The sequence below is a fragment of the Mustela nigripes genome, chromosome 2 (genome assembly GCF_022355385.1).
Source record: "Mustela nigripes isolate SB6536 chromosome 2, MUSNIG.SB6536, whole genome shotgun sequence".
Classification (NCBI taxonomy): domain Eukaryota; kingdom Metazoa; phylum Chordata; class Mammalia; order Carnivora; family Mustelidae; genus Mustela; species Mustela nigripes.
The window spans coordinates 153,642,118-153,654,735 of record NC_081558.1 but is presented as its reverse complement, the minus strand read 5'-3'; the positions used below and the strand labels follow the sequence as shown (position 1 = coordinate 153,654,735).

The window sequence follows — 12,618 nt, the reverse complement described above, 5'->3', positions numbered from 1 at the left end:
TCCTTCCTGTAGGATTAGTTGAACTTGAGTCACGTCTCCCAGATTTTGTGACACAACCCCGAATCAGACCGCCAAAGCCAAAAGTCACTACCACGAAAGCTGGTTTTCTCAAGAGGGCAGCAAGGATGGACCATGAGTTGGTAGAGGTTCATAAGGTATAAGACTTATTCGTAGACAGGCGCTATTAGTGGGACTTTTGTAGTGAAATACTTCATCTCCAAAACTGCAGTGTCCAGTAGTTCTCAGCACATAACTCTACATCTTTTTTCTCCAGATTTTATCTTCTGGAAGTTGCCCACACTGTGTTGAACCAATGTTTTTTCCTTGTTTCAAACTGTAGGAAAATTGTTGGAGGCTGTTCTCGCCATTTGCAGAAGTCATGCTACTTCCTTTTTGTTGTTGTTGTTGTTGTTAACATGTTACTTCCTAAAAGTGGTTCTGACTTTGGATCTACATAATAAAATCTGCCACTACAATGAGGTGTAGCAAGTTCCTAGTATCAGGAATTACTGCTGGTTTTAATAGTGTAATAGGCCTCATTTTCTCCCTTTTAGATTTGTTACCGGGGACTCGGGAAGAAAGGGAGTCACATTCAAGTCCTTTCTCATCTGGTTTAAAGCTCAACTAAATGAGAAAGTGCAGTGGTTATCCCCATAATACAAGTTACACAGCACCCCACAGCTGTGCTTCCCATTTGTTAGTTGGACTGTAAGTGTACAGACTCTAGAATTTGTGATTTATGATCATGCTGCTCCGTCTTTAGCATGCATCACAATCACCTAGAGGGCTTAAAACACATGTTGCTGGGCCCACCCCTCAAAGTTTCTGATTGAGTAGGTCAGGAGTGGGGCTGGAGTATTTGCATGTGGTACAAGTTTCCAGATAACCCAATCTTCAGAAATTGCCATTGGAGACACACTGGTTCGTGATAATCTCATCATTGGCCCATGCATTTGTTTGTTCATTTGGCTTTGGGAATAGCATAAGAATCCACAGTAGCCTATACTCAATATAAAAATTAAGACCATGGGGCGCCTGGGTGGCTCAGTTGTTAAAGCGTCTGATTCTTGATTTCAGCTCAGGTCACGATCTCAGAGTCCTGTGATAGAGCCCCACTGTGGCTCCATGCTAGATGGGGAGCCTGCTTAAAATTCTCTCTCTCCCTCTTCCTCTGCCTCTACCCACCCCACCAAGGCACACATCGCCCTTTCTCTCTATCAGTAAATAAATAAATAAGGACTTTGACAATAATTCACGTATATCTATGTGTTTTTTTCCCACCTCATCACCCCATCTCCGTTTACCCATTCTGAACTTGGTGTTCATTATTCTCTCACTTTCTATAAGAGTTTCTTTCAAATACTCTTTATTAGGGTATGGAAGTTCTCTTCTACTCCTGTTTTACTAAAGATGTTTTATCTGTATCTATTGAGGTAATTATATATTTTAAAAATTATTGAATAGGGAACATTTATGTTTATGTTTTTGTTTTTTTTAAATGAACAATCTATCCTTACATACTGGGAATGAACCTAACTTGGATAAGATTTTTTTTTTAAGATTTTATTTATTTATTTGACAGAGATCACAAGTAGGTGGAGAGGCAGGCAGAGAGAAAGGAGGAAGCAGGCTCCCTGCGGAGCAGAGAGCCTGATGCAAGGCTCGATTCCAGGACCCTTAGATCATGACCTGAGCCAAAGGCAGAGGCTTAACCCACTGAGCCACCGAGGTGCCCAAGATGTTTTATTTTTAATACACTGTTGGATATTAAGGAGGGCACTTGTTATGATGAGCCCTGTGTGTTATATGTAAGTGATGAATCACTAAATTCTATTCCTGAAACCAATACTACACTATATGTTAACTAACTAGAATTCAAATAAAAATTTGAAAAAGAAAAAAAAATCATTGTTGGATTCGATTTATTAATATGTTTTTCAGAATTTTGATTCCATATTCATGAGTGAAACAACCTTATTTTTCTCTCATTTTGACTCTGTATGGCTTTGGTGTTAGAGTGATGCAGGTCTTCTGAAATGACTGCAGAGTATTCCTTCTTTTCTACTTTTGGAAAGAGTTTAAGTTTAAAGTGATCTAGTCCTTCAATTCAGTAGAATACTTATATTAAAATTATCTGAGACCGATGTTTTCTTCATGGAAAAATTCTAACTACTCCTTCAGTTTCCTCACTAGTTATAGAACTGTCTGCATTGTTTTGGTAAATTATATCTTCTTTTTTTTAAAATTTCTTTTTTATTATTATTTTTATTTTTTATGGAGGGAGAGAAGAAAGGGGCAGGAGAGGGGCAGAGAATGAGGTAGAGAGAGAATCTTAGGGGATCCATGCCCAACTGCAGAGCCCAATGCAGGACTTATCTCAGTACCCTGAGATTGTGACTGGAGCCAAACCAAGAGTCAGACATTTAACTAACTAAGCAAATCAGGTGCCCTGGTAAATTACATTTTCCTTATAAAGTGTTTTGTGCCTAACTTTTCATGGTTTTTTGCATGTGGTTGTTGATAGTATTATTTAAATCTTTTTAGTGTTTGTGGTATCTATAGTCATGCCTACTTTTTTTCATTTGTAATACTATTTATTTTTGCTTTCACTTGCTTTCCTTACTTGGTTTTACAGGAGGCTTATTAATTTCCTTGGTATTGTTTTTCCAAAGAATGAAATTTTTACTTTGCTGATTTTCTCTTTTATATATATATATTTTTAGTAACATTAACTCCCATTCATATACATCTTTCCTCTTTCTTTCTGTTTTGTTGTTCTTTTCCTTAAAGTAGTCATGTAGCTCATTAATTTTCAGGCAGTCATCAGTTTTATAAAAGTATTGAAGGGTAAGCATTTCCTTCAAAACACTGATTTTGGTATATTCCATTAGTTTTGATTTTATCAATATTAGTATCTAATTTTTTAAAACATCTGTTATGGTTTTTGAACCTGTGAGTGTTTAAGTTTTTAAATTTCCAAATATGCAGGAATTTTAACTCATTTTTGAATTAACTTCTAACTCCTTTGCTCTATGGTCAAGGATCCCTATTCTTTGAAACTTAGTGAGGCTTGTCTTGTGAACTAGTTTACATATAAAATAATCTAAGTTTTACAGATAGAGCTTTTTTACATATAAAATATTTTACATATAAAATAATATGTTACATATAAAATAATCTAAGTCCACCTTCAGATAATGCTGCCACTTTACGTGCAGTGTAGGTTCCTTATAGCAGATTATTCCCCGTTCATCCCTACTGTCCGTGTGGCACTCCTGTCATTCACTTCACTGATCCATATGCTATAATAACCAATATATTCTTACTCTCATTGCTTTAACATTTCTATTTTGGATCAATTAAAAATAAGAAAAAATACTTTATTTTACCTTCATTTATTCTTTCTATGGCACTGTTCCTTTATAGGAATGCAAGTTTATGACCTATGTCATTTTGCTCCTACCTGAAGCAACTGGAGAACTTGGTTTACATTTATTATAAGGAAGGTCTCCTGGCAATAAACTCTCTCAGTTTTTGTTTGTCTCAGGAAGTCTTTATTTCTTCTGTATGATTTTTTTTTTTTAGATAATTCACATACCATTAAATTCACTCTTTTAAAATAAACAATTCAGTTTTTTTTAGTATACATATATACACAAGGTTGTTCAACCATCATCATTATTTAATTCCAAAACATTCTCATTATCCCCAAAAGAAACCCATACCCATTGGCAGTCACTCCCAATTGCCTTCTTCTCCCTATCCCCCAGCAACCACTCATATTTCTTTTTATGGATTTGCCTATTCTGAACATTTCATATAAATGAAATCAAACAATGTATGGCCTTTTGTGTCTAGCTTCTTTCACTTAGCACAATGTTTTCAAAGTTCATCCATGTTGTGGTAGGTACCTTATTGCTTTGTATGACTGTACAATATTCCATTATGTGGATATATCACATTTTGTTTACCTGCTCATCAATTGATACAGTTGATAGAAATTTGAGTAGTTTCTACTTTTTATCTATTATAAACTATGGTGCTTTGCACATATGTGTACAAATTTGTGTGTGGACATAAATTTTTCAGTTCTTTTGGCAATATACCTAGGAATGGAATTCCTGAGTCACCAGGTAACTCTTATACTTCTTGAAGTACTCCCAGAATATTTCAAAAGTGGCTACACTGTTTTACATTCCCACCAAGAATATATGAGGATTCTGATTTCTCCGTATTTTTGTCCTCACTTATTATTGCCCATCTTTTTTATTATAGCCATCCTAGCTCACCCAATGAGATTCCTGCATGGTATCTCATTGTGGTTTAGAATTGCATTTGTCATAATAATTAATGAATTTTAGCACCTTTTTCATGTGCTTTTTGGTCATATGTACATCTTTTTTTTTTTTTTTAAGATTTTGTTTATTTATTTGTGAGAGAGAGAGACAGCGTAAGAGAGTGAGCAAGCACAAGCTGGGGGAGGGACAGAGGGGAGAGGGAGAAGCAGGCTCTCTGCCAAGCCGGAGCCCGATTCAGGGCTTGATCCCAGGACCTTGAGATCATGACCTGAGCCAAAGGCAGATGCTTAACCCACTGAGCCACTCAGGTACTCCAGGGCATTTGCATATCTTTTTTGGGGAAAAGTCTATTCAGATCCTTTGCTTATTTTTTAATTGGTTGTCTTTTTATTGTTTATAATAGACATTACTTTTAATGTCTATTTACTGTTGAGTTGTAGGAGTTTTGTATATATTCTGAGGACTATTCCCTTGTCAGATGTGATTTGCAGATTTTCCTCCCATTCTGTGATCTTTTCAGTTTTGAATAATTATTTTATTGAGTGAATTCTAGGTTGGCGGGATTTTTTTCCAACACTTCAAAGATTTCACTCTCGCATGGATTTTTTTTTTTTTTAAGATTTTGTTTATTTATTAGAGAGAGAGTGAGCAAGAGCATGGGCAGGGAGGAGGGACAGGGAGAAGCTGAAGCCGATTCCCACTGAGCAGGGAGCCCGATGCAGGACTCGATGCCAGGACCCCAGAATCATGACCTAGCTGAAGGCAGATGCTTAACCGACTGAGCCACCCAGGCATCCTGCATAGATGTTTTCTGACTAGAATTCCACTGTAATTTTTAATCTTCATTCCTCAGTAACGAAGGTGTGTTTTCTATCTTCTTTCAGACTTCTCTCTTTGTCTTTCTCTAAATGTTATATGCCTGGGGTGTGTGTGTGTGTGTATGTGTGTGTGGCTGTGTGTGTATGTGTGTGTTAAGGTACATGTCTTGCTTAATGTTTTCTAAGCTTTCCGGATTTCTGGGTTGGTGTTTGTTATTACTTTGGGCAAGTTTCCAGCCATTATTATTTCAAATATTTATTCTGCATTCTCTCTTTCTTCTCCAATTGGCATTCCACTTACACATATTACTCCTTGTGATATTGTCTCACAGTTCTTAGATGTTCTGTTCTGTTTCTTTGTTTTTCCTTGCATTTCAGTTTGGGAAGTTTTTATTGACATATCTTCAAGTTCCTGGAGTCTTTTTTTTTTTTAATCTTTTTTTAGCTGTGTTGATTCTACCAATGAGCCTATTGGTAGCATTCTCCATTCCTGTTATAGTGTTTTGACTTCTAGTCTTTCCTTTTGATTCTTTGGGTTTCTGTCTCTGCTTACGTTACTTATCTGTTCTTGCTTGTCATCTTCCTTTTCCATTAGAGCCCTTAACATAGTAATCATTGTTATTTTAAATTTTCTGTCTGATAATTCCAACATGTATATCATATCTGACTCTGGTTCTGATGGTTACTTCTCTTTTTAGAGTATTTTTTTTTCCTTGCCTTTGTAATGCCTTTTAATTTTTTTGCTGATAGCCTGACATCTGTTATCAAACAATAGTAACTGAGGTAAATAGACTATAGTGTGGCATTTATATTAATCTGGCTAGATGTTGGGCTGTGTTTAATGTTTGTTATAGCTGATGTCAGAGGATTCACATTCTTCTACAGTCCTTGTTTTTAATCTGTCCTCTTGGCTTTGGGATGAGATGCCATTATATGGTGTCTGTCAGTCTGGAATATTGGTTTGAATTAAAGAGAGTCACTAAATATTAGATTTATGTCCAGATAGTGTATTTACTTGGTCTTATGGTTACATTATTTTGAGAATCCAGTATCAGAAATATAAAGGTATCGGTGGTATAAGGCTTTAAAAAATACTTCATGAGCTATGTCACAGTAACCATAGAGGAGAAATATCTAGAATAGTATAAAATAATTTCCACAGTACAGTATTTTCAGGCTATTCTTGGTAGTAATTTAGGTTAGAATATATTTTTGAAGACTTGTCAAATTACTTATGTCCTAAAGGAGATTAAAGAGTGTACCAATGAATACTTTCTTCTATTTATGAAAATCATGGATTGAACTCAGTTGCCTAATGTATTTGTCTTTTAAGCATGTTAAAATGTATTGTTTGGTAACAACATTTCCTCGATATTCTCATATTCATTCATATTCCCCCTCCCAAGAGCTTTACCTTTCTAGACAATAAGACAGATTGAAGGGATTCTCATATACTTTTATTTGTTGGTTTTATTATACTTTTCATTAGACTTCTTGACCAAACATTTTTCCCTTAACTGTGAAAATGAATTGCCTTTTTTCCAAAATTTAAATTATTTGTTTCTTTTCTCTTATATTTAGAATTTATTTGCTGACTGGGAAAAATATCCACATAGTTCAAAATTCATAAATTATACAAAAGTATTAAATGTAAATCTTCTATCCCTGTCTCCCAGCTATGCAGTTCCTTCTTTGGAGGCCACCAGTGTTTTTTAGTTTCATATCTTCCTGTCCAGAGATATCTTACAAACAAATATATTCATATCTATATAGAGAAATATACACATGTATATATGTGTGTATTTAGAAATATGTAAGAACAAATAAAAATACCTATGAGTATCTTCTTAAATTTTTTTACACAAATAATACATAATATACACTGTCTGTCTGTGCTTTTATTATTTAATATATGTTGGAGATCATCCCATATTGCGTTACATCATTTTTTACAGATTTTTCATCATATAAATGTTCCATGTCTACCCAGTCCCCACTTGATGGATATTTATATTGTCCCAAGTTTTTTGTATATAAAAAAAAATACTATATTGAGTGATCTTATTTGCATATAATTTGGTACAGGTATGAGCAACATATCTAGAAGAAAATTCCTAGACATGAATTACTGACCCACAATATGCCTGCATTTATAGTTTTGATGGATGCTGATAAATTTTCTTACATAAATGATGTACTAATTGCTGAGTGTGTGAGAGTGCCTGCTTTTCCAGATCCCTACCAACATATTATGAATGATTGGTTTTAAGATGGTTTCTCGTGGTGCTGTTTAAGGCAACGCACTCAAGAGATGCCTGAGCTTAAAATTATTATTTTTTTGACTGCTGCTGCTTTCTGTTGATTCTATATATTAGAGCTCTATATATTAGAGCTGTTGTGTATTTGGTGTCAGTTTCATTTTGTAGAAACTCAGAGGGTTCTGTTAAAACCACAATAATTTCGTGTGGTTTCAAATTTTACTCAACTTGCATATTTTTATTAATTTCAAGTTTTGGCTTAGTGCTTATTTTGTCACTTCTCTCTGTTTTCTGTGGGAAAACTAATATAAAAATCATATGATGAAAAACATTCTAAAATATGATTTTTAAAAGACAGATCAGGTTTTTTGATCCTTTTAAGTTACAAGTATCCCCCTATGGCTGAAAATAGAAACAATGAACAAAACCTTATGTCATATATAATTTGGGGGACTTCTGGTGACTAAAAGTAAAATCAGTAAAAATGTATGTTGAAATCAAAGCACATGCACACACTGTTTCTCAAGAAAACAAGTTCATTTTCAGAAAAACTGAGGTGCAGTCCTTCATGGTCAAAGGAAAGCCCTTTCTTCACTAGGAGACAATTGCCATTTAATGCTCCTCAGTTCCCCCATAACAACAGAACATACCAAATATTTCTGTCATTTGTGGCACAGGGAAATTTTCTATCACTCAGGTACTTACTTGAAATAGCTAATTGGCTCTTATGGAAGAATAGGATTTGGAGGTTTTGCTTGCATACACACCACAAAACCTTTCAAAATCTCAAAAAAATTTTTTTTAATTCCCCAAATCTTTGACTAAAATGGATAAACCTAGAATATGTGCTTGGTTTATTCAGTGTTAGCAGATGTTTAGGAATATCATACCATCCCTTGGGTCAAACAAGCTCCCAGTTTTGGCCCTTCTCAAACTGTCATAGCATAACCATAGTGAAGACTATTTCTGATTGATACTTGATCTGTGGCCTAGATTGAGTAGTGGAAGAAAATACAAAGGTAAGAAATGACGCTAGTTGGTGTGTTTGATTTCAGGCAATACTGGATAAGAAGAATAGAGTTCTTGAACCAAAGAAAGTTTTGCGCTTTCTTCAAAGAAAGGCTCTACCTCAACCTCGGCTTCCAACTCCAACCTTGGAAATGAGTTCCAATGTAAGTTTGAAACTTTATTTGAAATGCTAAATTCAGTATTGCTGTTTGTTTATTCTTATACTTTGGGTTAAAAACAAACCTAACTTAACAGAGTTACCTTTTCAAGATCTGACTTATGGCTTTTCTTCTTATGCTTCAAACATCAGACCATTACGAATAAGCAAAATGAAATCTTCCTAAGAAAAATGGGCATCAGAAGGTAATCCTCATGTGTGTCAAATAAAAAAAGATGAAATGATGATCAGTTACCATAACCATCTTGCCCATGGGAAGGTGGCTATGAGCTGGAGTCAGAAAGGAGGGAAATAGCAGCGATGTCACGAGGACAGGCCAGCTTCTGAGGTGGGACTGGCTCCAAGAGTTCACCCTGACCAAGGTCACACTTCACCTTCATAGGTCTCCAAACTTAGTTTGGGCAAGGTACCAGAGTCAGTCAGGATTTAGGACTGACTTGGACTCAGCAGCTTCCGCACCCCCCACAAGAAAGTGCTAGAGATGCCACAGTACAGATGTATTGCTTGACAGAAGGATTACTGCCTCCCTTGTAGAGGAGGATATTCTTCTTAGCAGTCCTTTTCCTCAGCCCACTATCTCCCAGTATAGGCAGTTCTCACAAGATGCCAGAAGGTCGTTGTGTGTTGTCAGAGGGAGAAACATTGGCAGGAGGTCTCATTAGTGCTTCTGAAGGGTCACCTGTGTGGAGACCCTGCTCCAGTACTCCCACTGACTGCCCGGGATATGCTTCTGGAGTTCCCCTTTCTAGGCTTTGTGCCAGTCACTCCCTGTGGTTCACATTGTCTTTCGCATGTGTTCATGCTGTTGATTTCTGTTGCTTTCTCTTGCATTCAGGGGCACTTTAAGTCAATTTGCAGGCTCTGCTTTCTGCTTTTGGTATATAGTTACTTAAGGTGATTTTTGTAGATGGCTATTCTTGTCCATTTTGATTTTACCAGCTTTTCTAAATTCTTGAGAGAAGTACCTTACTCTAGACTCCAACATAGACTAGTTGTATTCCTTGTCTACTCATGAACAAACATGAAAAAACTATTACAAAAGGGATGTTATAAGCAATACTTGCTGCTTCAAGAAAGATTTTGCTAGAAAGGAGTATAGGAAAATGAAAATGACTTAATTTGTAGGGATAGAGTGAGTTTTTTGCTTTTGATATGATTTTTTAATGATGTCTTATGATAAAAAATAATTTTAACAATACAGGAAGTAACATTTAAAATACTATATGTTCAATGAGTACTGTAGGCCTTATTTATTTCTCTTCAAATCCTTCTGGCATCTAGCACAGTCTCTTTTGCTTGATCTAAGTCTTCAAAAAAATATTTGATGCTGACCGCTACTCTTTTCAGCCTGCTTGGTTCTCACTTTGTTCTTTTAGGAAGAAGAAGATATAGAGATGGCTGTGATCTACCTTCAAAAGTTACTCCGGGGAAGAGCCGTTCAGAACATGGTATGTACAGTCCAACCACTGGTCCTGTGCTTCTTCTTTGAGAATAGATTTATAGAAGGTGTATGTACTCGGTTCCTTGGGTGAATTCCCTCTTACACCCTGCTGTCTGATGGAACTGTGTGCTCCTGAATTACCTACCCATTCCCTTCTACTGTCAGAGTTTGTCCAAGTGGGTGGCATAGGGTCAGGGAGAGAAAGGACCTGCCTGCTGTTTGTCACAGTTGTCACCGAGGCAAAGTGAAATTAGTATCTTCCTTAGAATCACTAAATCCAACAATTTTCTTACCTGAATTTCGACTTATTTTATAAAAAGTTTATTTAGTTAAGTAATCTCGACACCCAACATGGAGCTTGAACTCATGACCCCTACCCCCCAAGATCAAGAGTTGCATGCTCTATCAACTGAGCCAGCCAGGTGCTTCTGAATTTTTACTATTAAGGCATCATAGACTAAATGGATTCCCTAATTTTCCACAATGTCACAATTATTTGAGTTTGTATATAGCTAGCACTACCTGAATAATAAATAGCTAAGTAATGCTAACTACAGTTTTGAACCCATACTATAAGCTCACATTATATATTCTTTGCTTTACATTTATCATCTCAGTTTTTTCTATCAGTTACCCCATTTTATAGGCAAGTGGTGTGAGTCTGAGAGTATATTAACTACTAGCAAATTCAACTCTGGTCTTCCTGACTGAAAAGCCTTCACCACATTATTTGTGCAAGCACACTTCAATTTTAAAACGGACTGATACAAAGCACCAGCAAAAAGATCTCTTGGAAAAGAAAGCATGGCTATGAAAAAGAGCATCCTCAGGCATCTTTGGGAAGGAGAACAGAAAATGAAGGGGAGGGTCTGGTTTCTTAATATGATACTATAGAAACCACTTTATCTTTGAGAGGTATTTTGAGAAACTGAGTAAACAACTGCTAAGTAAGCTCTTTCTCGACCTGAGCAGCTGGAGGTGTAGAAAAGAATGCAGAGCTCTAAGCCCTGTGGAACACCCCTGCTCTGTGAAGGCAGAACCGAACCCACCGTTCACCAGTCCCTCACCAGTCACTGCAGGAGCCTTAGGGTCCCGCACAGGGGATGCTAACTTACAAGTCTCTTTTTTATTTGATTTGATTTGATTTGATTTGATTTGATTTGATTTGATACAGATGTTTGAAGGGAAGGAAAAGCGGCTGGAGTTGATCCAGGAGCTGCGTACCAGCCACGCACTACAAGAGGACGACAGGCTGCTGAAGAAAGCCGAGAAGCAAGTGACGCTGGCCTTGCAGCGGCAGAGGAACTTGCATGAGCACAAGGTTCTTTCCTTTTCTTTCTTGTTATGTCATTTCCCCAGATTTTTATTATTGAGCAGGTGGCGTTACCACAACAGTAAATGAAATGACAAAAAAGAACCACCCCAACCCCATCACTCTATCATAGTTGTGTTTTAAATAACAGCCTGCAGCAGCAGTCCAGAATTGGAATGGAATGTGCCCTTGCTGAACTGGCTGTGGTCTTATTTTATTTGCAAAAGAAAAAAAAAAAAAAAACCACCACATTTTAAAAAGGCTCTCCCTTCCAATTTTCTTAAATATTTGGTTATTGTACTCAGTAGAATTGGGGCTCAACAGAATGAAAAGTAGTAAAGGCAGAAAAAAAAAAGACATAAGATTTATTTATTTATTTAAAGATTTTTTATTTATTTATTTGACAGAGAGAAATCACAAGTAGATGGAGAGGCAGGCAGAGAGAGAGAGAGGGAAGCAGGCTCCCTGCTGAGCAGAGAGCCCGATGCGGGACTCGATCCCAGGACCCTGAGATCACGACCTGAGCCGAAGGCAGCGGCTTAACCCACTGAGCCACCCAGGCGCCCCCAGACATAAGATTTATTATAAAAAGCAGCACTTGTTTATGAGTTTTGGAGCTGTTCATAGTGTATGCTGGTTAAACCACATCTAAAATATGTTGTTATCTCATGGTATTTGGTATCCTGTGATTTTCATCAGTGTCACCTGACAACAGCTGCTAATTGCAGCTCTTCCCCAAAAGTTGTAAATGTTTTCCTATGGCATTTGTCCATGTATACAGTTTTCAATATTTCTGACTACAGAATAGACATACTTTTACTATCTCTCCCACTTATCTCTAAATCAGCGTGAAAAAGAAACCGTTTGCAGAGTCTTGTGTTATAAGAAAGCTAATAGTGGAGTTAATATGACCCACCCTTAGTAGTGTACACAACACTTGTGCCATGTGGGACTGGGCATAAATGGTAGGCAGCTTGAGAATGAATGTGTTACGTCTTTCCCATGACACCAGGCTTGTAGATACTCTCTGAGTTTGGGGTTGATGGTGTAGAGAAGGGAGGAAGAAAGCCACAGACTGTGAGACCCAACAGAGGGACCGAGAAAGAAGAATGGAATGTGGACACGAGAGTTTCTTAATCTGGAGGTCTCAGAGCCCTCAAAATGACAGAGACAAGGCTGCACTACTGTTCCGATGGGAACAGAATGGCCTAGAAATACCAGGACCCAAGAACTGGATGGAAAAATGCCCTCCTTGGCCCTTTAGAGTTTCTGATTATAGACTTCAGCAGGTGCACCTAAGCTAGC

The 12,618-nt window shown here is 37.0% G+C and overlaps 1 protein-coding gene across 3 annotated transcripts in view; it reads left to right on the top strand.

Moving 5' to 3' along the window:
- CFAP91 (cilia and flagella associated protein 91) overlaps positions 1 to 12,618 on the top strand; it is a 95,808-nt gene that overhangs the window by 60,350 nt on the left and 22,840 nt on the right. For all 3 annotated transcript variants that reach the window (XM_059388106.1, XM_059388107.1, XM_059388108.1), the window contains 4 exons: positions 13 to 155; positions 8,430 to 8,546; positions 9,937 to 10,008; positions 11,176 to 11,322. In XM_059388106.1, the coding sequence (XP_059244089.1) occupies positions 13 to 155; positions 8,430 to 8,546; positions 9,937 to 10,008; positions 11,176 to 11,322 (479 nt within the window). The remainder of the gene's footprint in view (positions 1 to 12; positions 156 to 8,429; positions 8,547 to 9,936; positions 10,009 to 11,175; positions 11,323 to 12,618) is intronic.